This window comes from Microtus oregoni, unplaced genomic scaffold (genome assembly GCF_018167655.1).
Source record: "Microtus oregoni isolate MIOR12 unplaced genomic scaffold, Mior012 000023F_ref0000262, whole genome shotgun sequence".
In the NCBI taxonomy this organism is placed as follows: Eukaryota; Metazoa; Chordata; class Mammalia; order Rodentia; family Cricetidae; genus Microtus; species Microtus oregoni.
In genome coordinates, this window is record NW_024543082.1 from 18542892 (window position 1) to 18570598 (window position 27707).

General features: G+C 36.9%; 1 protein-coding gene across 1 annotated transcript; it reads right to left on the minus strand.

The window, feature by feature from the left end:
• Positions 1-761: 761 nt before the first annotated feature.
• Atg3 (autophagy related 3) lies at positions 762-27706 on the minus strand. Its single transcript, XM_041672956.1, has 12 exons — positions 27154-27706; positions 23833-23874; positions 19545-19594; positions 16803-16873; positions 14678-14785; positions 11003-11052; positions 8271-8352; positions 6156-6190; positions 5884-6039; positions 5070-5197; positions 2547-2615; positions 762-999 (listed from the first exon to the last, which is right to left on the minus strand). The coding sequence occupies exons 1-12, from the start codon at positions 27223-27225 to the stop codon at positions 918-920; spliced, it is 945 nt and encodes a 314-aa protein (XP_041528890.1). The 5' UTR covers positions 27226-27706; the 3' UTR covers positions 762-917.
• Between the last annotated feature and the right edge of the window lies 1 nt (position 27707).

The following is a 27707-nucleotide window of genomic DNA, read 5'->3' on the forward strand; positions in this document are numbered from 1 at the left end:
GAATAATGAAACAAGATGAAAGTCAAGGTAAGTCACTCCACTTCACACAAACTGAGACAAAACAGAGATTGAGAGACATTGCAGAGGTTTAAGTAGAATGTTAAAACACAAAACAAAACAAAGAAGCCAAAGGTCTGGGTTCTTTTCTACAACTTAAAGTATGCTGTTCCAGAAAGATCTGCTTTTTAAACTCCTATGACCAGATCTATAAACTGACACAATACAACTAAAGATTCCTTCAGATCCCACTATGCTACTTGCATTTGTGTTAAGAAAAAATTTCTAAATCCTTAATAAAAAGTGATCTGGGGCCAGGCGGTGGTGGTGCATGCCTTTAATCCCAGCACTTAGGAGGCAGAGTGAGTTCAAGGCCAGCCTGGTCTGCAAGAGCTAATTCCAGGAGAAGCTCCAAAAGTCATAGAGAAACCCTGTCTTGAAAAACAAAAACAAAAAAAAAAAAGTGATCCGGATGAAGTCAGTTAATCAGGAAACAAGTAAAAGTTCTGAGCATGCTTCTTGGCATACAATTAGGACTTCATAAACATGAAATACAGAGCAGACGTGGGGAAATAGCAAGACAGGGAAAGGAGTACGAATGGAAAGGGAAGAACACACAGCCTGGTATGAATTACTTTCTAGAACCATTAGATGTTCAATATCATTCTGACTCTGCAATCGTCCTGATGGGAAATCCTATTACAACCTTTTGATAGAAAATAAAAACAACACTTCTTCACACTCATTTTTATTAAACAAATAAGGCTGGTAGTGAAACAGTTTTTATTTAATGCATAAACATATAAGTCCCTTTATTAGAGAAATTATACCTATTGGTAAATATGGTCAATGGTCACATCTATGTATTAATTCTTTAAAAATCAGAAGCAATAGTTAGGACACACCCTATGTCCTCTTCACTACATCGTGAAGTGTCTTGTGTAGTCATACTCTATTGTTGGAATGACAGCTTGTACAAATTTCAAAAAAATTAGAAGATACCTGAAGGTCTTTAGCTAAGGAAAATAAAATTTGTGGATAGTGCTGTTCTAAGTCCATAGTAATTATTTTATTAATTTATGTGAAAAATATAAAATCTTCTATTACACCTATTAAGGATACCTAGTCATGAAAATGTCTATCTACTTAACACAGGGGTTCTACAACTGACTGCTAAGTCATCTACTCCAACATCTGAATTTGAAATTTCTTAATAAGAAGTTCAGACATGTCAACTTGCTTCAGTATTTATAAAGACAATGTCTGTGTTTAAAACTCGTGTTTATAAAACTCATTCACTTACCTTGCACTTTTATTGCTGGTAAATTTTCTAGAATTTATGCGAACTTAAAATGAAACAAGTGTACAAACACTGTAGCAAATGAAAAATAAAGTAGAGGCAAACACTTCATAAGGGACTCTGAAGCTACCACATAATGAGCGATATTGTACTATTTTCGTTTCATAAAATGCTGACTTTTTTCTTCTATTGAGCCTAGAAACATCGAGCTTACTTAATTTTCAATAGGAAACAAAATTACTCTATTATGAATCACCTAGAGTACTCCTACCTACCTAGCCTTCCACATAGAGATGAATGTGAAAGGTAATGTACAGCAAGAACCCAGAAGTCTTGTTGAACTAAAAGCTCCTGGTGTTTCTTGCAGTATCATATCAACCCAAAGTTCCTCTATGCACATGTTTTATTAATAATACAGAGGTCATCATAGCTTTAATACACGAGTAACCCTGTTTCTCACTGAATGGTATAAATCATACAATTCAATGCACACCTATGTCCAAATCAATTCAGGCCATTTGGCATGTTAATCACTGACTGTGAGTGCTCTGATGAGTCCGATATGGACACAAACATCTCAGGATATGACAAGGTGCTCAGACATTAATACTAATTTACTCCTCCTACCTACCCTGGAGAACTAAGTAGGAAAGCCAGAATAAGATGCTTTTCCACAAGAGAAAATGTATAGGTTGTACTTTTAATTAACCTGTCTAACTTGAATTCTTTGCTTTAGGGAGGCCTCAGGTTGACATAACCTTAACCTTACCGTCACCTGATGGGAACACACATTTGTGTGTTAACCTTAGCCACCTGATGGGAGTACACGTTTGTGTTAAACATTACATCTTTAAAAAGGCAGATTGAACTGGCCTGCAAGTGTAGGGTCTAGTCACTGAGTGTGAACTACTTTTCATACTATGACATAACCCAGATAGATTAGATTTTCACTAGGACTTCCTTACACAAGGAGCTAAAACAAATTATAGATTCTATCATGAAAGTTACACTAAATTTCCAAAATGAACAAACAAAAATCCTTAGGAACCACCGGATGGTGGTAGTGCACACCTTTAATCCTAGCACTCAGGAGGCAGAGGTAGGCAGATCTCTGTAAGTTTGAGGCCACTCTCATCTACAGAGCAAGTTCTAGGACAGGCTCCAAAGCTACAGATACCCTATCTCAAAAAAAAAAAAAAAAAATCTGTAAAAGCTATTTGCCACCAATCCTATATACAGGTAAGGATACATATGAACGCCAAGCTCTCCCCCACCTTCTGCAACTGTCTCAATAATTTTCTTCATCACTTCAGCATGCCTGAAATCAAACAACAAATCTTATTAGCATGGGTCAACTCTATCAAAATAGATTTTATTTATAAACAACCCCCCAAAAATCCTATGGTAATTTCTCATGGTTTAATTTTTAATATAAAATAATTATATTATAAAATTACATTGCTCAGCCATAAAGACTCTCTCACTGGAGTGGATAGCCATTACTAAAAGTTATAATCACAATAAACACAACAGCATCAGTCAGCTTTCTGATAATGGAGGCAGAAAAACCACAGGGCAAACCCTGCCAGATGGTAAATGTGAAGATACAGTTGTTTATTCTGGAAACATAAATATCAGGGTATGCAAATCAACAAAAGAAAAAGCCAAGAGGGTCTTGTGACTGTAAATGTTTGTTATTACTGCTGTGTAAGCTTGTGTGAGGTTGAATATGAGTATGTGCATGCCAGTGTGCATGAGAGGTCATAGGAAGATTTCCAGGAAGATCTCCTTCCCTAACAGGATTCAGGCTTGTGTAGCAAGAGCTTTTACCCACACTAGGCCTCTTAAATCTCACCAGCCTCTTAAATGTTTAAATATTTATTTAGCTTAGGCAAAAAAATTGTAACTGAAAGGTTCAATAAAAGCTAAGAATCAGAGCCAAGTTTATATCTTTCCTTTGTATTAATGGGCATTATCTGATTCTACTTAATGAGAAAATTTTGAATTTATATGAAGATTTTGTCCTGTTAATTTGATATATAAACTAAAAAAATCAATATACAAAGCAAACAGCTTTTCAAACTTTCCTAATTTATACAATACTATTTAAGCTCTTACAAACAACCCTTCACCCACAGAAAAAGTTTCTTAGAAAACAAGAATATATGGACTAGCACAGTCCAAGGCAGCCCCTGGAAAAGCCTAAAAATGTCCCCATTTCTTGTTAGGATCTCAGATTTTTAATGTTTATTTCATCCTCCCTTATCATAATTATGTTTTACTAGAATGTTTAATGCAGTTATCAAGTACTTATCTCTTCTCAACAGAGTAAAACTTATGCCACAGATGGACATTCAATTAGCACCTATTAAAACAACAAACTGGGGCTGGAGAGATGGCTCAGTGGTTAAGAGCATTGACTGCTCTTCCAAAGGTCCTGAGTTCAATTCCCAGCAACCACATGGTGGCCCACAACCATCTGCAAAGAGGTCTGGCGCCCTCTTCTGGCCTTCAGGCATACACACAGACAGAATATTGTATACATAATAAATAAATATTTAAAAAAATCAAACTGTGAAAAGAACAAACAGATTGACTCTTAGAAATGAAAACCTTTAGATAATTTAAAGTTAAAAGTAGGCCACCTGGTGCTTATGATAGGCTGTGTTCTCACTACACAGAAAAAAAGGCAGAGTCTATCTACCTAATACAATTAACCCAAGTCCTGTGCATGGGGATATAAATGGAGAAACACAAGAAAAACAAACATAGAATAGCAACAATGAAATCCCACAATCAATGGATCCTAATGAATTACTTTTTACAGAAATATTATAATTCTTTATATAAATAAGCTGGAAAAGTAAAGCAGGCCTTCCATGAGGTAAAAAGGTCAACAAAAAGTTTGTGTTAAATAAGTGGACACCATCAACAGTTTCTGGCTTTGGTATTGGGCTAGAATTTGCAAACCTCCTGCCCCAGCCTCCCAAATCAAAGTGCTGGAATTACAAGTGTAGACCACCATGTTTGTCTAAATGCATTTTTTTTCTCAAAAGTTATAATCTAATTTTTCAATGGATTATCAGCATTCTCATGGGTATTTTTCAATGAATCATGACTATTACTTGTTAAAAATTATTAATCCAAAGAAATAAGCATGTTGCTTTTTAGCAAGGGAAATTCAAAACCAATCATGCATCTAGGTCAGTTTCACTTTACTTGGCCTTATGAAAACACACTGACAGATAAAAATTGCTAAGGTACAAAGTTCACCTGACTTGGGAATGCTAAAGAAAAGATCCTAAGTGAAGAATAAAGGCGTGTAGAGACTCATCTCCTCCCGCTAACCAACAAGAGGAGATAAGGAGGCCACCCAGAGAAGAACCAAGTTAGCCTTACAGACCACATGGTGAAAAGACACACTCACAACATGTATATCATGTCTGAAAGATGAGCATTGAGTCCACAGTACAGCTGCCCGAGCTACTGACTAAAAGGAGACAGATCAACAGATCTATAACTGAACAAAGAAAACTAAAATTAAGTTCTGAATACAATATTTAAAATAAGTCAGTAATGTTCATCTTCCTTCCTCTTGGATACTACACTAAGTACAAGGAGAACATTTCTAAAGATAAAAGAGATTTTGCTTATAAAGTAAAATTTTCTGTTACTGATGTTTAAAGATCCCCAAATAAAAGACTTGTGAAGTTTACATGTGCAGACGACACACATTCTCTCTCTTTCCCCATACACAGATATACACCCAGACCTGCACGGGTGAACTGAACACATAGGAGGTGGTGGAAGATGAGGATGGTTTTCAATGGTCACTGTTTTCTTCACATGATCTTGACTGATGTCTTCATACATGTGCTCAACTGTTAAAGGCTGTCGTTGCTGAAAGCATAAGAAATGCTCTGAAACCACTACTCAAGCTTTTAGCCTGCACCTGTTTATTACCCCATAGCACTTATAATTTACAATTTCAGATTTAGAATTAGCAGAATGTTGGAGAAAGGATTCTGAACATTCAGGCTCTGTAATAGGAGCCATCACTTAATGCTACAAAGATGCTACAAACAGGGAAGATTACAGATGTCAAAACATTTTAAAATTGTAAGAATTTATCCCTTAAGTCCATTTCTTTTTTTTCCCTTTTGACAGTCATAAAATGACAAATGAATTGGCCTTATTTCAATTATTCTTTAATTCAATATTAGCAAAATAAAAAGTGTAAGGGAAATACTATATAACACAATAATTTTGTAAATGTTTCCATATTCTACAGATGTAAAATCCTGACAAAACATGAGGAACTCTACAGAGTTCAACTTCTCACCCTTTAATGGGATAAGCTTAGAGCAAGGGTCAGGAGTCAGTACACAACACATTATTTGTATTCAGTACTTAGTACTGTCACACTGAATAGTTTATTCTAAATGTAAATCAAGTTCATTGTCAAAAAACTGTAGAACAAATGACTTCAAAAATTTGAAAGATGATATATATTCATGGATCTAATAAGGAAATTGGAGTAAATCCACCATTTTAAACATCTACTTTAAATTTCTTTCTATTTTTACCTCATCATAGCCGAACAACCATAGCCGTGGTGTCTGGTAATATTTGTCATAAGTGATGTACAGGTCATAAGTTCTCGTTTGCAGAATAGCATCTTCCCCTCCAGCATCAGCTTTGGCTTTACAAGCTTCCACTACTTTCCTTGTGTCCAGGGTAGCCTGTTACACAACAGTGAGAAAAATTTAGAGCCATTAAATTATTTTGAAAGACTTATCAATATTAAAAACACTAACTCCAAGTTTATTCATAAAAGTCATCTTAAAAATTTACAAACCTCATCTGTTTCCAACAATCCACTCTCTTCATATTCTTATATGAAAAAGGAAAAGGAAGAAAAATGTTAACTGAGTTAAACTTAATGTTTCAAGACTTAATCTTTTCAGGTTGACATATTATTAGCAAAGTGGCACAAGGTGTTTTTCTCCTTGAAATTTAATAGACAGATTTGGTCTCACTAAAGAACTTAGAACCTCAGGATAAGATTGTCTATTCTTACCAAATCATGGACTTTCACTGGCTCACTTAAAGTACTTTATAGACCCTCTGCTCCTGTGTGAACATCTATTTATCACATCTATTCACATCAATAACAGGGTCAACTTCACTGTCTTTCTGCAATGATGAATAGAAAGCTCTTAAAACTGAACCCAAACAGGTCTTTCCTCCCTTGCTTCTGCCAAGCATCAAAGTGATGAGAAAGGAACTAATATACTGTTTTGTTAGAATGGTCGGTTTGATCCTTTGTAAGAATAATTAACCAAAATACCCCCTCCTTGTTCTTTTAAATTCATGGTATCTTTTCTCACACACACACACACACTTCTTAGTCTGTATAATGTTACTTATAAAGTATGTCTTCAAGTCTATTTGGTATTAGATAACTGATTGGTATGATCTTCCCAGGAAAAAGACTATTTTTCCTATTATCAGTATTCCTTAGTTGTCTCTATAGCTTTGTGCAAGGGCCTCATGATCTTTCCCCATCCACTTTAGCATGTCTAATGTTGTCCTTGTTCAGCTCATATTGGGCAGTTGTGTTAGTGAGACTTTAATGGATATATCTTCTGACATTACTAGAAAACACAATCTCACAGCGAACTCCCCAATCCTTTGGCTCTTACAGTCTTTCCACTCCCTTTGGTAGTGTTTCCTGAATATTAGATGTGGGAGTTGTTTTGCAGATGATGATACTTATCTGGTAACCTGGAAGTTATTTCACAATCAAAAGAACAAAAGGGGATTCTACATTGCTTCAAAATCCCCATTAAGATTCATCCCGGCATGATACACACCTGCAATCCCAGCACTCACAAGGCTAAAGGCAGTAGGATCATGAATCTTAGGCCAGCCTGAACTACATAAGGAGATTCTGCTTTAAAAACAACAAAAACACTATCTTTCCAAGTATAAAAACACAGGACTGCAGTCCTAATTCTTAGAAGACTAAGGTCGGAAGAATTTCTTGAGCCCAGGTGTTTTAAACCACGCTAAGACAATTATCTACTGCATCCTCCAGAATTAGATTTATGACTAAGAGTCAGTAGAAATAATGTTCTCAAAATCATGTTCTGAGTAAAATAGAAGAACCTAAGATCTAAGTTTTACCCCAATCTGATAAAATTTAAATAAAGAAAAATATTCACTAGGCTCTTAAATGATAAACAGAATAAAATTCTTTTTTATTTAAATTACATCATTTTAATGGCTTTTAGATACCATATTATTCATTTCCCTTTTATTCTTTTTATTGTTTTTATTGAGCTATATATTTTTCTCCACTCCCATCTCTTCTTCTCCCCTCCCTTTCTACCCTCTCCCATGGTCCACATGCTCCCAATTTACTCAGGAGATCTTGTCTTTTTCTACTTCCCATGTAGATTAGATCCATGTATGTCTCTCTTAGGGTCCTCATTATTGTTTAGGTTCTCTGTGACTGTGAACTGTAGGCTGGTTTTTCTTTGCTTTATGTCTAAAAGCCACTTATGAGTGAGTACATTTGATATTTGCCTTTCTGGATCGGGGTTATCTTACTCAATATGATGTTTTCAAACAACCTTTCTCAAGACCCAGCAATACCACTTTTGGGTATATACCCAAAAGATGCTCAATCGTACCACAAGGACATGTGCTTAACTATGTTCATAGCAGCATTGGTTGTCATAGCCAGAACCTGGAAACAACCTTAATGCCCCTCGACCGAAGAGTGGATAAGGAAAATGTGGTACATTTACACAATAGAATACTAAACAGCAGAAAAATATAATGACATCTTGAAAAATAATGACATCGTGAAATTTGCAGATAGAAGAGAATTCTTAATCCATGTGAATTATAACTATTCCAGAATCAACAATCTAATGGAATTGAAGCAATTGTAAAATATTGGTACCTTCCATGTCTGCAGCTTCCCCTTCATCTTCCTCTTCTTCCTCATCGCATAGTGCTGAGCAGTCTTGGAGTTTTATACTATCCTTTGAAATTATATTTAATTTGAAGTATATTTAAGTTATTCAAGTATATATTCATTACTTCAAACATTAAATACATTTAACATAAAGTTGTTATTAGCAATATTCATTTATTTCCTTCACAAACATTAATGGAAAGCATGTTACATACACAGCCTTGGTCTTAGCACTGGAGATAGAAAAGTAAAGAAAATAGACTGTCTCCTCCCTCTGTCCGACTATGTATGCTTTTTTGTGAATAGTTTTACAACTGTGGATCACTTAGTGACAAGAACACATTCTAAGAAATGCACTGTTACACGATTTCACCAATGTAGGATCAAAGTGTAACTAAGTAGGCCATGACATTACTAGAAGATACCATTTTATAGGACCTCCAGCGAAATTGTGGTCATCTTCAGAAACATGTATACTGAACACTGAGCACAATAGTAAGTAAGCAATGTAAAATTATGTATCATCTAATCAGGTAGTTTATGCCTCCAAGAAATTCACTTACGAGTGACAATGGCCAAGCCATAAATAATTCACTGGAAGCACAGGCTAAGTGCTATGATTGAGAAGTAGCAGAAGCCATTATAATAAGCAGTAAAGTTACCTTAGGTAACCACTTAAGTCATTGCCAACTGAATTCACTCCAATAGTACATACATTTTTAGACATTTGTGTGTGCACATGGGTATGGAAGGCAGAGGACAAATTTTAGGAGTCGGTTCTCTCCTCCCACTATATGAGTTCTGAGGACTAAATTCAGGTCATTAGACCTCCTGGTAAGCATCTTTACCTACTGAGTCATCTCACAGGCCCCAAACAGTACATCTATGGGTATCTAGTTCATCAGCATTATAAAACTAGTTGTACATTATATTAACCTGCCTGTTGTCAATTTAAGGAAAAACTACAAAGTTAAAATGAAGTATAAACCATTATTATATTCTAATTTACTAACAATATCTTAGCTGAGTTAATCAAAAGTTATCAACCATCACAACTGTAACATTATTTTCATTCAATGTATTAATATTGTCTAAGAAAGAATAATGCTAATGAGAGGCTATTTAGGCTTAATTAGGACTAGATTAATAAAATCAAATGTATCCCTATTGCATGTAGAATGTAAACCAGAGAAGACTGTCAGTACTCAGGTAATGATTTAGTGAATCAGTGTGTCTGACATTGACACAACAGAATAGATACGAACAATCAACACTTGGGTTCAAATGAAGAATATTCTAAGGACTATATTGCAAAAATAAGAAAGAGAAAAGTTCTAAATAGTTATAAATTACAGAAATCATATACCTAGTAAAAAAAAAATAGTACACTGCTTCGTCCTTTAGTGGCTTAAAACTGCTACTTGGGAAGCTACAGCCGGCAGAATTCAAGTTCAAAGTTTCTCTGGGCTACACAGAAAGCTGTAGGCCAACATGAGTGACACAGTGAAACCTGTCAACACAGAGAGTCCAGAGAGGGGTCACTCGGTGGCAGAGCACTTGCCTGGTACTTGGAAGGCAAAGATTCCATCTTCAATTTCCAGTACAAAATAAATAAAAATGCCAGCCACATTACATTCCTATCTGCCACTACAAATTTGAAGTAGATACAATAATAGCAAAAATAAAGATATTCTGAAGCAACAAAATCACTTCTGAAATTTGTTCTCAGTCAGACTGCCAAAAACTAGAAATTCAAAAGGATAAATTTACAAGCTAATGAACCATTACTTCAAAATAAATGAAAATAACAAAGCATATTTTACTTTCTATCCTTTAAATCCAGTTAACAACTCCCAAAAAATAAAATGACCAAAACACACATTTAAAAAAAATGCCTTAGTTACTTCTGTACGGAATAATTGCTAAAAACACTGGGACATGGTTGCTCCAGCCAAATATTATACCTCTGAGAGATTTGACTATTCAAAAACTGGGAAAAGGTATGTTCAACACAGTAACACACGTATTAAAACTATAACACAAAGAAAATTTATACAATCACTACATAAGGATAAAACCGAAGTTAATGAAGCATTGTATATTTTTTCAATTTGTTATATAAAAATATGAAGACAGATGCAGGCATTCCGAGAAAAGAGCTAATACACCAAAGTGAATGAAAACAGACTAGCATAAAATCTTGACCCACTACACTTACATCTATTTTCGCCCAAACTTAAATGATAAAATGACATTATTCAAAATGTCACCATTTTGGTTGATAGTAAAGGACACATATAACCCCTAAAAACAAAATTTAAGAAGTTACTACCAGTAATTAAAAATCAGAATAATAAAATTGCTTAAACAACAAAATGTAATACTAATATAAAATTAACTCCTGTGAATCAGCAAAGGTACCGCTCACAAATGCTCCACTTAACCAGCTACTGTTCCATGTACTTAAACAAGTAGTTTATTGAATTTGTAATAGTTATGAGCCTGATGGCCTGAATTTCATCCCTGGGGCTCACTCACACGATGGAAGGAGAGAACCAAACACCCCATGTTATCCAACATATTTCCACATGCTTGCTGTGACACACACAGACACATGCACACACACACACACACACTCAAAATAAATAAATATAATTTTAAAAAAGGTCACATATAGGAAAAACTAGGTCACTGACTTTAGAAATGTTAAGCAATACCTTGCTTTCCAGAGTAATCTCCTTAACTGCTTCATTAACTCCTGTAATGCCTGTTTAGAATTCAACAGAAACAAAATAACAAAGTTGCAAACATCCCATTTACTTTAATAAAACAACGTAAAACATTTTACTTAAATTCTCACAACTCTGAAGTAGGCATATATTAACAGAATGTTTACAAATAAATTTTTATAAGTAATCCCAAAGGTACCTCAAAAACACCTAAAAAAAGCTAAAAAAATTCTGATTTGATAGTTTACTTATATTACCATGACTTGCCCTATTCAATAACCCATTTGTGGTTGTTCATTTGAAAGTTTACCACAACACATACCAAGATCAAAAGATTATATGACTTATATTTACATTTTAATTAGACCTTCACCAAAATCAGGATTTGGTTATTATCTATTTGCTTCAAATATCTTGGACATCTGAATGTAATAAGAATGTAATAAGACCACATCTAACTCTTATGGATATTTTTACTTTACTAACTTATTTCCACATCTTATTAATCCTTACAAAATCCACCTATAAAGCAGAGTAAAACTTCCTCCCTATGAAGAAATGAAGTTGACAGACAGGTTAAAATGAGCTGCTTAAGGTTCACAGCAGTTAGGAGAAAGCTGGGATAAAAGTCTATCCAAAGAGACCTTGGTTACTTATTCTCACTCTATTCACTGGGCACCTCCTCAGAACTCCCTTGTCATAGGAGGGCACAATGTAGGTAAGCAGCAACCCCACACCACCACCCTGCATACTATTCTAGTTCCAAGCACCTATCAGAGTACTCAAATGGACAGTTTAACCAGATGGTAAGTTCAGTAAAATTAGAGTACCTACAGTTACTACAGACCAAAATATCCTACATTCAAAATGCATTTAGCTCCTAAAAAGTACAGCATATTTTCTTAATCGAAACCTGGCATGCCGTCTTTAGCATTCCTAAACCAAAGGATAACAAGTTCACCTTCAAAAATGGAAGACAGCATGCTCCAGAGACCAGTACTACAAGTTTTTATTTCATAAAAGTTTGGCTATCATCCTACAATATATATGGTCAATCAAGACAATAAAACTCAAATGTCAGCCAATCAAACCAATAATAGAAGAGTATTTGCTAAACCCGGAATATCAAAACAAACCTCATCTATCTGCCAAAATACCATAATGTAGTAGTATAACATTAAACCCAACCCAAGGCACCAGCTTCTCTCTGCAATGGGAAACAGTCATGCAGAGATTCGTGATGGTCAAAGTGCTAAGACTATGTTACTAGTTAAGTGCCCAGCCCTGAACAGGATGTCTTTATTAACACCCCCAGGGATCAGGGAGCACCAAGGAAGTGGGAAAAAGAAAAGAAAATCTGGTGGACAGGAAGGAATGCTGACAATGCTGAACTCTGGACAGGATATGGACAATGCACTCATGAACTCACGGAGTCTGTAGTTATCTATATCAGACCTACGTAAGATTATGCCAGTTAATCTTACAGCATGGATGGGAGAGGTGCTCATGAGGTTCCACCCCAGGTAAGTACTACTGGTACTTGATGACTGCTTAGGGAGGTAGAATAAGGTCAGGCCATTGTTTGTTTGTTTGTTTGTTTGTTTTGGAGGAAGGTGCGCTGGTGGGTTCCCCAAGCTCTAGTGGATGGTTCCACATCCATGCATATGTGACCTACACTAATTCAATTCAGAAAAAAAGGAGGGGGGCAAAAAGGTGGCTTAGAGGTTAAGAGCACTGGTTGTTCTTCCAGAGGACCCTGGTTCTGTTCCCAGCACCCACATGGTAATAACTGTTTGAAACTCTTGCTCTACGGAATCCAATACCTTATTTTCTGGCCTCCCACTGACACTCCATTTCATGCACATGGTACAGCCATACATGCAGATAAGACACAAATACACATATAAATAAAAATAACAAGGACATGTGACTTTTTAAAAATGACATGAAGATGAGAAGGAAACATGTTGGGAGGGAGTTGAGGTGGGGAGTGGATATAGTGAGATACGCTACACATGATATGGGGTTGTCAAAAAGATCATTTAAAAATATTCTTAAAAGTATGGCACACAAAAAAGAAGGTTCAAATAATTCTGAACAAGGTTACATTCTAGCATTGTGATGTTTTATTCTGCCAACGTGTTTTAACAGCCAGGTGTCCAGTGGTTAGTATTGTAATAGCCAGATGTCTGGTCAAAAACTAGTTCAGAGGCTGTAGTAGAGGTACTTTTTAAAAAGAAACTATGAATAAATATTGAAACCAGTATAAATAAAGCAGATAATCCTTCAAAAAGTAGGTGGATTGTATCCAATCAACTAAAAGAGAAAGGAGGAAATAAAGGCCTACAGACTGCCTCAACATCAACCCTTTCTTGGTTATCCAGGCTGCTGGAGCATACCATACAAAATTCATTTGTCATATAAGCCAATACCTTAAAATAAATCTACTTATATTACAGTGTACCAGTGGTCCTGGAAGAACAGACACTAGAGAATTAAAATTTCCCCAAGAGATTCTATCCTGTGAAAGAACCTGGCTATAGAGAAAGAGTTAGCTCAGGCCTGACAGTTTATTTCATAGCTAAATCTACTTGATAGTTCTTGAATTTTGTTTTAATCTTTTCTATAAAATTATAGCATCACTAAAGAGATGGTAAGGAGACAGTCTCTCCAATACAGCCAAAACTGTAAATAAACCCATTCCTATATCCCGTGGCTTTCCTCTAAATGCCAAAGACCTCCGCTGTCTCTTGTCATACTTATCCTTATAGCAATGTCATTATACACCCTCTATTCCTTCTGTCCCTCTAAACAACTGATGAATACAGGGGCCAATAATAGAAAACAGCAACAATGAAACCTCAATTAGGCAAAACAAGGGAAACTGGCCTCAGTTGGGAGCATTGCCTTATCCTGAGATACAGCTTAAAGTTGTAATTCTACAAGTAGCTCTAATGAAGATTAGAATTTATGCATTAAATGAACCAAAAGATATTATAATAACAATACTTTTGTTATTTTCCATATAGAAAAATATGGATGATGTTACTTGTTCTGTATCCTTAATGAAACGTTTTTAGCTGTCAAACTTTTGCAGACTTTTGCCAACCCAAATGTACAAATACCTACTTAGCTTTGTGTATTATGATCCTATAAGTAAATTCTTTAAGTTTAGGATAGAGCTTCTGAAATAAAATACAACCAGAAAACAAAGTATCTTTCCAGAGGAAACCAAAATATATGTAATCATTCTAGTCAGTCAACAGTCAAGTTACTATCAATGAGGTACCTATATCTTCCAGCCATGAGAAAATTAATGAAGAGCATTGAAAATTCTTTGACAGAAGGCAGGGGGAGGGGCTAACTGGTTTAAGATGATGCTGAACCTATCACGTCCTCTAGGCTTTAAACAATAGATTCTGAGCAAACTTGTACGCACACTCAGTGCTTTTTATTAGACATATTTTCTCTTCTACATAGCAATAATGGAAAAAATAAATATTTCAAACTGCAATTAAGTAGCAGATACTACTTTTTCAAGGTGAAGTCTTTGGGGACAAACCTGTACCTTATATGCACTTTTTAAATTCTTAAAAATTTAAAATTATTTTAAAAACTTTAAATAATTTATATTAACTACATGTCATTCTGTACACTTCTCACCTGTGTTGTGATATGTGTCTACCCATCCCCCATCGCCATCATCCTCTTCAATGATAGCCTCCAATTCATCTGAATACTCCATCTGTTTACACCGTTTGTAACATGGAACTATTAAAAAAAAAAAGCCAAATAAGTATATAACCACTAATACAGAAAGAGATAGCTTCTGTCATTAAAAAAAATATACTACCAAGATATTAAGTGAACCTTCCCATTCCAATGAGACTGATACCTTAAGATTACACTCAGCCCACAGACACATAATTGTCTGACCCCATTAATCAGAAGTCAAGTAAAAGGTTCTCTGGTTTAAGCATCTCTATCTTCTTTTACCACGATCATTGTGGGGAACAGCTGGCCGAAGCCAGATGACAGTGCTTGGTTCCAGCTACTGAATATTTCACACTAACAGTTCTGATCTCAAAATATGCAAACACCACCTGTCATACTGAGAGGTGGTAGAGGTGACCTTGAAATACAAGGTTAAAGTAACTATCAATATGAATTTCATAATTCATATTTAAGTTCCAGCTATTTACAAAAGATAAATAGATTAAAATTCAATGAACTGTAAATTTTTATTTCCTAATATAGCACAGGTGCCAAAATTTTCACAGAGGTGTATCAATTAACAAGTACAATTATTTCATAAACCTATTAAACACGATGCTCAAGACACTGCTATTAATTTCCTGATTAAAAAACCAGGATATGAATTATCAATCTTAAAAATAAACATAAAAAAGAAACACCAAGGCCAGCTGGCCTAGGTCTGAAAAAGCATGGGATAAATCCGGACTAGCTGAACATAGCGGACAATGAGGAATACTGAGAATTCAAGAACAATCGCAGTGGGTTTTTGATCCTACTGCACGTACTGGCTTGGTGGGAGCCTAGGCAGTTCGGATGCTCACCTTATGAGACCTGGATAGAGGTGGGCAGTCCTTGGGCTTCCCACAGGTCAGGGAACCCTGATTGCTCTTCGAGCAGATGAGGGAGGGGGACTTGACCGGGGGGAGGGGGAGGGAAATGGGAAGCGGTTGCGGGGACGAGGCAGAAATCCTTAATAAATAAATAAATTAAAAAAAAAAAGAAATAACTGCTGGGATTTTTTTTGTTTGTTTGCTTTGTCATACTGTCTTATCAAACCCAGGGCTTTGAGCTGAGCAAGCCCTCTCCCAGAGAGCTGTATGCCAAATACTTGGCGTTTTTGTTTTGAAACAACAGAAAACATGGTCTCCTTCTATAGCTCAGGCTTACCTTGCACTTACTATGCAGCCCAGCTAGCTAGCTTTCTTCCACCCCTATGTGCACTCTAGGTGCAAGACAATGCTCATAGGCACAACGCCTGTAAAAACTGCTACTTACTACATATTATCTCCCTTCCCAGCGCAGGATAAATGAGAACAGAAGCCAATGCATTGTTACATGATTATTTTAAGACTATCACAGTCTTCTAATGTTTTAAAAATTAACTTCATAAATAAGATGACATCTACCATAGGAGTTTTTTTTTATGCCTGAGGGTACTTTGAATGGCACAATGAATGATAAAAATCTTTAATTTTGAACTTTTCTATGTCAAAGGTGGGATCAATTTCATTTCCATAAAAATACACAAAGATCAAAATCAAACAGCTAAATATATTTTGATTATGAAACCAACTTAAAAAAAACTAAGGGGTGTTGGGCAGTGGTGGTGCATGTCTTTAATCCCAGCACTAAGAAGGCAGAGGCAGGTGGATCTCTGTGAGTTTGAGACCAGCCTGGTCTGCAGAGAAAGCTCCGGGACATCCAGAGGCGTTATACAGAGAAACCCTGATTCAAAACACAACAACAAAAACAAAACGCTAAGGGGAATCTAAGTGTTTTCCAGGAAACCTCTTCTCCATATTTTGATAATTAGAACTTTTCTGTAAAAAGAACTAAAGAAAAGGGGATAAAATTCAACAGCAAAGTATCCTGGGGTAGAAACCAAAGCTCCATGACATTTTCATGTTTCCATTTGTGAGAAACTTCAAGTGTAACTTCAGCCACAAATTAGGATCAGTAACTGTGAGTGGGATTTTGTTGTTTCAATATACTGTGCAAACTTTACTAATGTATACAATGATATAATTCTTACCATTTTTGGTTACCAAAAATTGTTTCCCTGTTGGTAGATATGCCTTCACTTTCAATTCTTCCCCTGTAGCCCTTTAAAAACAGTGAAAAGCACCGGAATACAAAATATTTTAAAGTCAAATATGTAACAAGATATCACATGTAAATCTCAAGACTACAAAATCTGCATTTCTGTGGAAACTGTTTTAGGACTTGTTAAGGAAGTTTGCCATTAAGCAAGGGCATAGAAAACATATGCCAGCATGAGTGAAATATATTAGGAGATGCAGACAGAGAGGATTTGTATTTAATATTAGGGAAAATGGTAGAATAATAGAACTAGGAAACTATTGCACTTGGCTCTAAACAAAAAGAAAACGCAGCTCTTCCATAATCTACTCCATCATATAACCTCTCAGACTGTTAATATCGAAGTACTGCTCATTTTGACATTAGGGCTAGGAATGGAAAAGGCTGAATAATACTACATACAAAACAGACAATTAACAAGATCACTTGTCCCCTAGAAGCGGGGAGGGGTTGAAGAGGGTAAGGTGGTGTATGAAGGAAACTTCTACATGAAACCTATCGCTCTGTACAATGACTATACTCTAAAAATTTAAAGCCCTCCTCCCTACCAGTGTTTAAAGATGAGACTAAAAGATAAAAAATGTTTGAACCAAAGATGGTAATACTGAGAATACTAATACTTAAAAGCAAACAACAACAAAAATCCAGTTGCAGCGTGTAATTACAGGACTTTCAGCTCTAAAATGAGCTATTAATTATCAGTAAATTCTTCTAACACTAAAAGGCAGGGAATACTATTCCCACTCTATAGGTAAGAAAGTGAAGTTTAAAGGGGCCAGAGTGCTCACAGTCAGGAAGACAGGCTGGAGGAGCTAGGATCAAGTCAAGTGACTCCGGGACCCTTCTTCATCTCCTCCTCCTCTGACTTGGGACCAACTGCTTGCAATTCTGAGCTACTGTTACATCTCTCACTAACAATTTATTCAGTCTTCTGTGCACCATCTACTAGACCTGACCAGGACAGAGCAGGCATATGGTGCCTTCACAAGTATCAACACATAAACTTGAAGTTCTGTTGCTTTTTCAATCTTTTTTAATTTAAACTCTACAAATTTGAGAACGAGATAAAGTCAGGAATATCATTTGACAGCCTATATTCTTCTTCCAATAAGTTCAACTATCAGACTCAACATCAATGCCTGAAGTTCTGAGGGAAGAAGTTAAAATAAGATCATGATGGCATGGAAATATTTGCTTCTAGCAGTAAGTTATTATTCCTTGGCCCTAGCAATTCAAACAAATGTGTGGGCACTAGCATGAGGTGTGACTGAGTTCTCAGTATAATTATTTTAACAATCAAAATCCATAAAAATAAAGCTGACGTGATAGTTTAGCAGCTACAGGCACTTGCCACGAAGGCTGAGCATCTGAGTTCAATCTCTAGCACCCAGGGAATGGAAGGAGAGAACTGACTCCCGTACCTTGTTCCTGACCTTCACACGCTTGCTCTGGCATGCTATGCGCAAACACACAGTCGCTTATACAGTCATTTTATAAATCTATAAACATAGCAATCTTAACTACTAATACCTGTTAAAAGGTATTATCTATATATACTGCTCTGCACTGTGCTCTACACGTACGGCATCTAAACTATGTGGATAACTTAAGCCATCATTAAAAACTCTCAATAAGGAAATGTGGATCTATCATAGTAAAGTCTAAGAAAATTCCTCTAATCAAATAAGTGTTAGCTTATTTCTATACTTATTTGACTTGAAAAATATGAGGATATGTATATGTGTATAAATATACACCAGAAACTAACTGTAGCAAAAAATATTTAGAACACACACATGGACACATTGAATCAGAAAACATCTATGACAAAAACTTGCTTTTTAAAATTTAGAGCAGAAATACACACACATGCACATAATTAAATGAAGCTGATAATCTGGCATTTCTTGGTACATAAGAATTAATGCCCTGTAAGACACACAAAAATTGATAAAAGCCAGTGATGAAAGGAACTAAAACAGGTCACAAAATAATTTTCTACCTTTAGTTTAAAAACTATTTTGGGTAATTACATTATTTAGCCAAAAAGGAAACTGGTAGCAACTACAACATTGACATTCTAGAATCCAATAATTAGAACTATAATTGAAAAACATCTTTAACAAAAGGATATAACATATTAAAGCATATGCAAGAAAATAGTTGATTAGTTACAGATAACAGTGCCTAAACAAAACAGTTCAGCCAGTAGGGAGATAACATTTTACAACCCTCTCCCCATCCATCAGTACTTAAAAGTAATAAAACTGCATTTATTCTAAAGTATATTTGTATTAAATTACTTTAATATTTCAAAGTAATGTTAATGAAAACAATTAACTATAATTCATTATGGGCCTACTGAGCGGCAATACAAGCCTTTGGTGTTAGCTGACCTCTAAAGAGGGCAAATAACATTCACCTGTGACAGTAAAGTTTGGGTATTATAGCTTAAAGAATATAAACTCCAGAAAGTATCTCCATATGTCATTAAAATGTTCAAAAGCTGTTCACAGAATTAAACTCCTAAACATATTTTTTAGAACACCCACAAAATCAGACGTGGAGAGAACAAAGGAAACACGAGCAGAGAGAAGTGGATTTGAGCATGCCCATGCTTTGTGCTAACAGGCAAAGTAAAACAGATAACCAATCTTTACACAACATTACGTACCATTGCCACGTCGGACAGTGGTGGACTAAGTGATCTCCAGCTGCCACAAACTATTCAGGGTTTGCAAGGAATATGGAAAAAGCAGAAAAGAAACATGAATATCACTGAGTACAGGATGGCAAAATATCAAACCGATCACCCTGGATAACTCTGATATTTAATCAATTAAAACACAAATTTTAACAAAACCTGTTTTTATCAATTTATTTTCAATTAGGAAACTTAAAGTTTTAGGTCTATAAAAAACTCAAGTTAACTTTGGAAGAAAGAAGAACAATGTTATCTTTTTGTTTTGTTTCTCAAGACATGGTTCTCTGTGTAGCCCTGGCTATTCTGGAACTCACTCTGTAGACCAGGCTGGCCTATCATCTACCTCTGCCCCCAGTGCTGTGTCACCACACTCAGCAAACACTGTTATCTTTAATTCAATTTTCATAATCAAACCATATTTCAAAGATGATACAAAATCACTACAGGTAAGGCAATGAAGTTCAAAATCCATCTTGCAGTTCAATAAATAGTCTTGTTAAAGACTGAAAACGCAAAGAAAATGTTTAAATAAGTAAATAGATATAGGTCTATAATGTCAGTCTATTTCATTAAATCACAGTGGGAGTTTCTGCTTCCTCATATAATTACTTAATTTTTCTAGGACTGTTTTACAAGTATTTCATCTGGATGTAAGTCTTTGTGCCACATGCATTCCTGGTATCCACAAAAGTCAGAAAAAGGAATGAGAGTCCCTGTAACTGAAGTTAGAGATAGTTATAAGCCACTGTGTGGTTGCTGGAAATGGAACTCGGGTTTTCTGCATTAACAAGTGAACTTAATAAGTGAGGCGTCTCTTCAGTCCTCTATTGTTTTTTAAGAAACTTTTAGTTTTTGTGGTTCTGGGGATCAAACTTGGGGCATGCAAACTAAGCAAGCATTCTGTGGCTGAGCTATATGCCCCAGCACTAGACCAATACTGAAAGTTTTATTATACTCTTAAAAGAATTAAGGAGAAAAAACAATTATAGTAACAAACAATGGGGGGAAGTTTAAGTTCTGAACTAGCTATGAAGCATCTATAAAATCAGGCTTGGGTTCTGGCTGGTCCCCAGCACCTGAGCCACCAATTGTGGTGGCACACGCCTGTAACCCCAGCACTGGTGAGGTGGGAGAAGGAGGAAAGAGTTCAAGGCCGTCTTCAGCCACCTGGTGAGTTCCAGATTAGCCTAGAGTACGTGAGACCTGTCCAAAGAGTCCCGAGAGAGGGGTAGAGAAGATCAGGAGAAAAAGGGAAAACAGCTAATGGATTCCTTGAGCTTTCTGAGCAGGCTGAACGTTATTATAAGCTTTCGCTTTTCTTCACAAATAAAAATCACATCCAGGAAAAAGGAATTTAATATGTGAAGAATGGTCAGTTCTCATAAAAATAAAGAAACCTCCCTGAAGGGTACAAATCTTCCTTTTAAAAAAGAAAACAAGAGTCTGCTCAGCAGAACTACAATGTAACTGCAAGGCTGTCTATATCTTTCCCTTTGCTATGTCACACAGCTCTAACTGATAACTTTGAATCATTTATGGATTTATTACACAGTACGAAATAAGGATTTCTCAATATCTTTTGAAGAAATATATATATATATATATATATATATATATATATTCTACTTTCATTTGAGAGTAAAATTCAACCCAATAAGCATTCTAAAACTAGTCTACTCTAAAATGATATCTCACCAGCGTTAAGATATGGCAACTTTATTCCCAACACAAACTTTTTTCTTCTTTCATTTAATACTTTTTAAATTATTTAAACTGGTTAATTAATAATAGAAGCCAAAATAAAAACAATAGCTTCTTTCTACCTTCAGTTTTGAGCATCTGGGCATTTGAACACAACCAAGTATTACTTTTAGTTCTGTGGTTGCCAGGAATTAATTTATTGTCACCAAAGTAACAAGTTAAGAAAATGCAAGCCAAAGAAACTATTTAAAATGGAGATTCTTTAATTATATTGCCTTCAAGTCATAAGATATTAATTTTATCTAATGGACTCATGGTAGTAATTATTTAAAAATAACCAAACATTACGAAATAAAACTGAAAAAAGAAACCCACAGAATTGCACCAATAATTAGCACATGTGAATGTCTGTCCTAATTAGCAATAGTCATCATTACTTGCTTCAAAGAGTCAAGCAAAATAAATAACATGTTAGAGTTAAATTTCAAATTACCAATTGTTTACATCTTTCTTATAGTAAATATTCTCCTGCGATATTTTTCACTACATAATACAGATTAATACTGTGTCCAACAAGATCTAATCAATATTTGCACTTTAGCAAACAGTATTATTCCTAAACTGACCTTCAATTCATGTAACAATATTTAAGTTAGTTACACTAGCATTTGTTTTTCCCCAAAGGATACAGCAATAGATTTGGGCTGTCCTCTTTTGAAACATAAATACTTCCACATTTCTCAATGAAAACAAAAAGACAGCTAAGCCGGGCGGTGGTGGCGCACGCCTTTAATCCCAGCACTCGGGAGGCAGAGGCAGGCGGATCTCTGTGAGTTCGAGACCAGCCTGGTCTACAAGAGCTAGTTCCAGGACAGGCTCCAAAACCACAGAGAAACCCTGTCTCGAAAAAACCAAAAAAAAAGAAAAACAAACAAAAAGACAGCTAGCTAGAAACTGATGAATAAGAGCCCAAAAATTAGAAGAAACAAATTAACAACTCAATTCAGTATGCAGTATTTATCCTGATCAAATCATACCTTCCTATTGTCTCCCTTGGGCTCATTTAACTCAATCCTCTAATTATGTTCTATCTGAGCCTAAAATTACATGCTTTGTATCAAATTAAGCTAGATTTGCCTTAGATTCTTTTAAAGGAAACTCATCATGAGGTTATTAAGTTATTCATGTTAGGATGAATTTTTGTTTGAAAGTAGCTTAATTCTATAAAATGCATACAACAATGGGTTATTTTCACACAGCGAGATAAAGTCAAAGTGTGCAAATATAGCATATGCTTATCTCAGCTCCTGACTTCAGATAATTCAAAAGCCCTGGCTAGAAAATTCCTGTTTGGGAAGGAAATTAATGAGAGCCCTAAGAACAAAATGGACCTTGAATTGGCATTCAACATATTACACTGAAGACATCTAAGGCAAGTAGGTCCTTTCAAGAATGTCTAACCCAAACCCCTCATTTCACAGATGGGTAAGTATGAGGCCTAGAGGTAAACAGCTAACTGATTTGTCTAAATTTAGAGAAATTAGAGAAATGGTTCTAGAAAGCGGGTTCCCTAGGCTCTTTCCACACCGTCCCATGTTTTTATTAGGAATAAAGGCAGTTTCACAAACAAACAAATCAGAATGAGTGCATCAAGCCATTCTTAGGTCTCAGAATGAAGTGGACTAAAGAGTGTCACCATAACTAAAAACTGAAAGATCAATTAATTCTCTCATTTGAAGCATTTTAATTTATAGCCACACCCAGAGCCTCATCATATAACACAACTTATTTTATTATGGTTTTATCAAAACAAAGAATATGATTCTACTGCTAATGAATAATGTTTTTAGTAAATGTTGAAGATCAAGTGTAAATAAATCTGCTGCCTTTTTTTAAGAAGCAAGGGTAGTGCAACTGTAACTATTCATAAAGCTGAACTCTCTGGAATAGGTCTCTCTAGGGATAAACAACCTAAGCGAATGACAAATCATAATACAGATCTGGTGAACAAATAAAATGATTCCTCAAAACATTATTCTATGCAAAAAAGTTTGAAAAGTATAGCGAACAGGTAAAATCCCCATAGTTTCCCCATTACTTACCTTCAACACAATTAATTTAGCAAAGGGAAAACATGGTAAAATAAAATCAGTGTCTACTCTGCAAAAGTTGAGCTGAATGTCAGGAGAAAAAGCACTATCAAGGTTTCCAACACAATGTCATAAAATATACATTTGGTCTAAACAGAGCCAAGGCAGCCAATTCCAGGGCACATCCTCACACAGTGGTACAAATTAGTGAATACAACAGAAATTTCCATTCCCCTTCACGACCTGCATTTCCAGAATTCAACTACACAGAACTATGAGAAGCAGCAAAATGAAAAGATATTATACCTTATCTGCTCAGGAAAGTAGAAATCCTCTTAACCTAATTACTATAGTTACCTAAACATAATTTTCCTCAAAAAATTCAGGATGTTTTCTAAGAACGAGGAAAAGGCACTAGTATAATAGAATCGTAAAGACAAAGGCTTCAGGGTGTCTTCAATGCTCACCTCTTCTGGGGTGAGTACACCTGTCTCCTTAAATTTTGATTCCTAAAGAGAACAAAAAGAATAAAAATATTAGACCATCTTCACATTCAGTTAAAAAAAAAGTCATGATGGCAAAAAGCTGCCCCTCCTAGACAATGGAGAGTCCGCTATGAAACAAACAAAACACTGAAGCCTAAATGTGCTATGTAAAATAGCACTGGTCCTCGATTACAAAAATATATAGGTATAATGTAGATAAGTTACATGAAATTACTTGCTGTATAATTGATCAGTACTACAATAAAACAAGAGTGTTAAAAAGCGTACAAATATTTAGATTACAGTGACCCTGCACAGTGAACAAGTCATTCTGCAGCACATTAACACAGCCATGTTTTATTTAAACTGAGTAATATTAGAAATCTACAATAGGCCGGGCGATGGTAGTGCACTCGGGAGGCAGAGGCAGGTGGATCTCTGTGAGTTCGAGACCAGCCTGGTCTACAGAGCTAGTTCCAGGACAGGCTCCAAAGCCACAGAGAAACCCTGTCTTGAAAAATCAAAAAAAATAGAAATAGAAATCTACAATAGTAATCATTTAATATTTAATATTTTCCATTATTCTCATCTCCACCATAAGTTTTTTCTCTCTTTTTATTTTTTCTTCTTCTGGACTGAGTTTTGCTATGCAGGCCAGGCTGGTGTGTAACTCAGAATCCTCCTGCCTCACTGGACTTCTCGCCAATGCATCACTACCGCCATGTCCAGCCTCACTAAAATTTTAAAACAGTATCTTCTCCTCTAAAGCAAGAAGCTATTGACTAATTTTTATCCTACACTTTAACTTGTAAGATTTTGTGGTAGTCTACAAAAATAAAAAGATCCATTTGTGAATATTATTTATTCAACAAATTATTTATCACTATATACCAGTACTATTGGAAACAATGGGCTGCATGCCTGAAAAATAGATCAATTTCATCTTCACACCATAAAGAAAAAATAAGTTATGTAGGGGAAAGGTGGTATTAAAATAACTCCTCAGTTAGGGGCTCAACTTAGTAAACACCTCCAGAACCCACTGGGATTTTGACTGGCTTGATCATGCACAAGTAATCACAGCCACTCTGAGTGCAGCAGCCTTGTAACTGCAAAAGCAGTCCCCAGCCTCTGACAGTTGATGCCTGTTAGGGAAGATAAGGCCTGTTCAAGGTGTGGCCCCTGGAAGGCTGTCCATGCTCCAACTGTATAGGCAGCAGGACTGCTCAGAGGGTTAAAAATAAAAACGTAAGTTGGTAGAGTAATGCTGGGAGTGATCTGAGAGGAACTGGAAGAGGAAATGAGGGACAGATAATAACCAAATTTACTGTAAACATATATGAAATTCCCAAGGAATAAGTACAATACATATTATAAATAAATAAAGGAATAAAGAACAAAGAACCAAATTGTAAGGCTGTTGGGGAGGGGGGAGGGCCGGGCGATGGTGGCGCACGCCTTTAATCCCAGCACTCGGGAGGCAGAGGGAGGCGGATCTCTGTGAGTTCGAGGCCAGCCTGGTCTACAAGAGCTAGTTCCAGGACAGGAACCAAAAGCTACGGAGAAACCCTGTCTCGAAAAATTAAAAAAAAAAAAAAAAAAAAAGATCACTCTAAGGATTCTGGCTTTACTACACAGATGCCATCTAAACAAAGCATGCCTTCTCAAACTTCTACTTCCTAAGAAAGGGCCATCACCTCTTTCTAGATATTTCCTCCCCATCCCTTTACGTTCCCTCATCTAGAAGGAATCTAGAAGGACTGTCTCTGCAAACCAGGAGTAACAAGAAGAGGGTCATTAATTCTGCTTTCATGTATGCTAAAAACATTTGCCACATGTTGCCTTTGAACATGGTGACAAATGCCTTTTATCTCAGTACTTGGAAGGCAGAGGCAGGGGGATCTCTAAGAATTCAAGGTTAGCCTGGGCTACATAGTGACTTCCAGACCAGCTAAGTCTCCACAATGAGACCCAGTCTCAAAAAATACACAAAAATATATACTATACATACTGATTTTTTAACATTCCTTTCAGATTGGTGAAGAGAACAAATGATTCCTCAAAACAGTCCTACATCACAAACTCAATAAAATCCAAATGGTCTACAAAATAGTCATTTTATATTTAATGGAGAAGTGTTTTGCCCATCTTTCTCCCTTAGACTAAAAGCTGAATAAATGGTACACAATTAAAACACTGTTTACCAGGTAATACAACAGTCTGGAAACGTATTATAACATACAATAGAGGCATTTGATTTCCATGTCGAAATTGTCCTCAATTCCTAAATAGATGAATGATCTTAACTAAAACGACTTTCACAAAACAAAGCAAGAGTAACGCTTCTCATTTACAAGTATTGCAGCCTTTTCCGGCTTGATCCAAAGGGCTATCATTTTCAAAGGTGTCTTAGAAAAATAATATTGAAACAGTAAGATAAAGACCAAGCGTTCCATTTGTCAAGGAAAGAGATCGAAGAGCCTGCTCAGCCTGTCTGCCTATTTCTTGCCTGCCGTAAGATTAGTAAAATTCTTACAGAAAGCTAAATACTGAACGAAAGCAAAAACTAAGCAAATATCTGCCACTCATTAACTATTACTGCTCGTTTCTCACAAGGCAAAAGCAAGTTACAACAAAAAGATGGATCCCAGAAGTTGTAAGGAAACTTTGAAGGCAGCGCTGGAAATTTAGAAGTACAGCGTGTCATAACTCTCCCCCGAAAAGGTTCTACTGTGTCCAATCTATACGCAGACTTCCCGGTGGAACTGCTTGTCACAGGACCACACAAATCCAGGACTAATAATCAGCTGCGGCTACTTGAAAAGCTTGGGAAACCAGAAGTTTCGCCTAGTTCCGCTCAGAATTACTAACGTGTTACAATTTACTATGTTCCTCTGAAACGAAAAGAAGTTGGAAATCTAGATCCCCGGATAATCATAACTCCCTATGAAACTTGGAAGAAAAAGGAGGCATGCCGTTGGCCACCGAGCTGTCATCTTTTCAAAGGTTAACCCAGATACCTGTTTAAAAGACTGTGGAGGTCAGGATTCAGTGTTCTAGCTCTGCTCCACACCACCTCCTATAGCAGCCCAACGCACAGAGGAATGACCGGTGGAGACAGCAGGTACCCCGTCGCTCAAGTTCAAGCCGGGGAGCCAGCAAGCCTTGGGACCGGCCCAGAAGCCCAGGGCGAGGGACAGCACACGGCGGCGCGTCCCGCCCCTCCACCTTTTACACCAGCCTCACGCTGGGGACCGGGACTTGGGCGGCTGGTGCAGAGCAAGCCAGAGCCGCCCGGCTTACCTTGAGGACCGGCGTCAGGTACTCGGCCACTTCCAAAGCCTTTCCCTTCACCGTGTTGATCACATTCTGCATCCTGGGGCTGGAGCTGCAATGGGGCAGGGAGGGACAGTCGCGATCCGGGCCGGGGACTCAAAAACTGGCCCGGACGTGGCCGACTGGCATCGAGCCCCGCAGGCGGCACCCGCAGGGCCGGGGGGGAGGGGCGGCGGCGCGCGGAGGCCGGGCCCAGCTGTCACCTGGCCGCGGAGGCAGAGGCGCAGCCGGCCGAGCGAGAGGCGGGTGCGCGCGCAGCCCCCTGGCCTTTTTTTTTTTTCCCCTCCGAAGCCGCCTTTCGCCTCCCGGCTCCACTTCCACCCCTTCCGGCTTCCCCTTCCTCTTTTCTCTCTCTCCCGACAGCAGCGCCGCCACCTGGGCCTCACGTGACTCGAGTCGCCCCCGACACGTGACAACATTGGGGCCGCGGGGGCGGGACCCACGGCTCGCTCCTCACTCCGGCCCGCCCCCCGGAAGCACCGGAAAGAGTGCGCTTGCGCAATGGGCGCGGACGCCGCTCT

Coding starts and splice junctions, on each gene's coding strand:
- Atg3 (XM_041672956.1), bottom strand. CDS start 27,225: ATGCAGAATGTGATCAACACGGTGAAGGGAAAGGCTTTGGAAGTGGCC. Junction 19,595..23,832: donor GTGTACTCACCCCAGAAGAG/GTGAGCATTGAA, acceptor AACCCTGAATAG/TTTGTGGCAGCTGGAGATCA. Junction 14,786..16,802: donor ATTTTTGGTAACCAAAAATG/GTAAGAATTATA, acceptor TTTTTTTAATAG/TTCCATGTTACAAACGGTGT.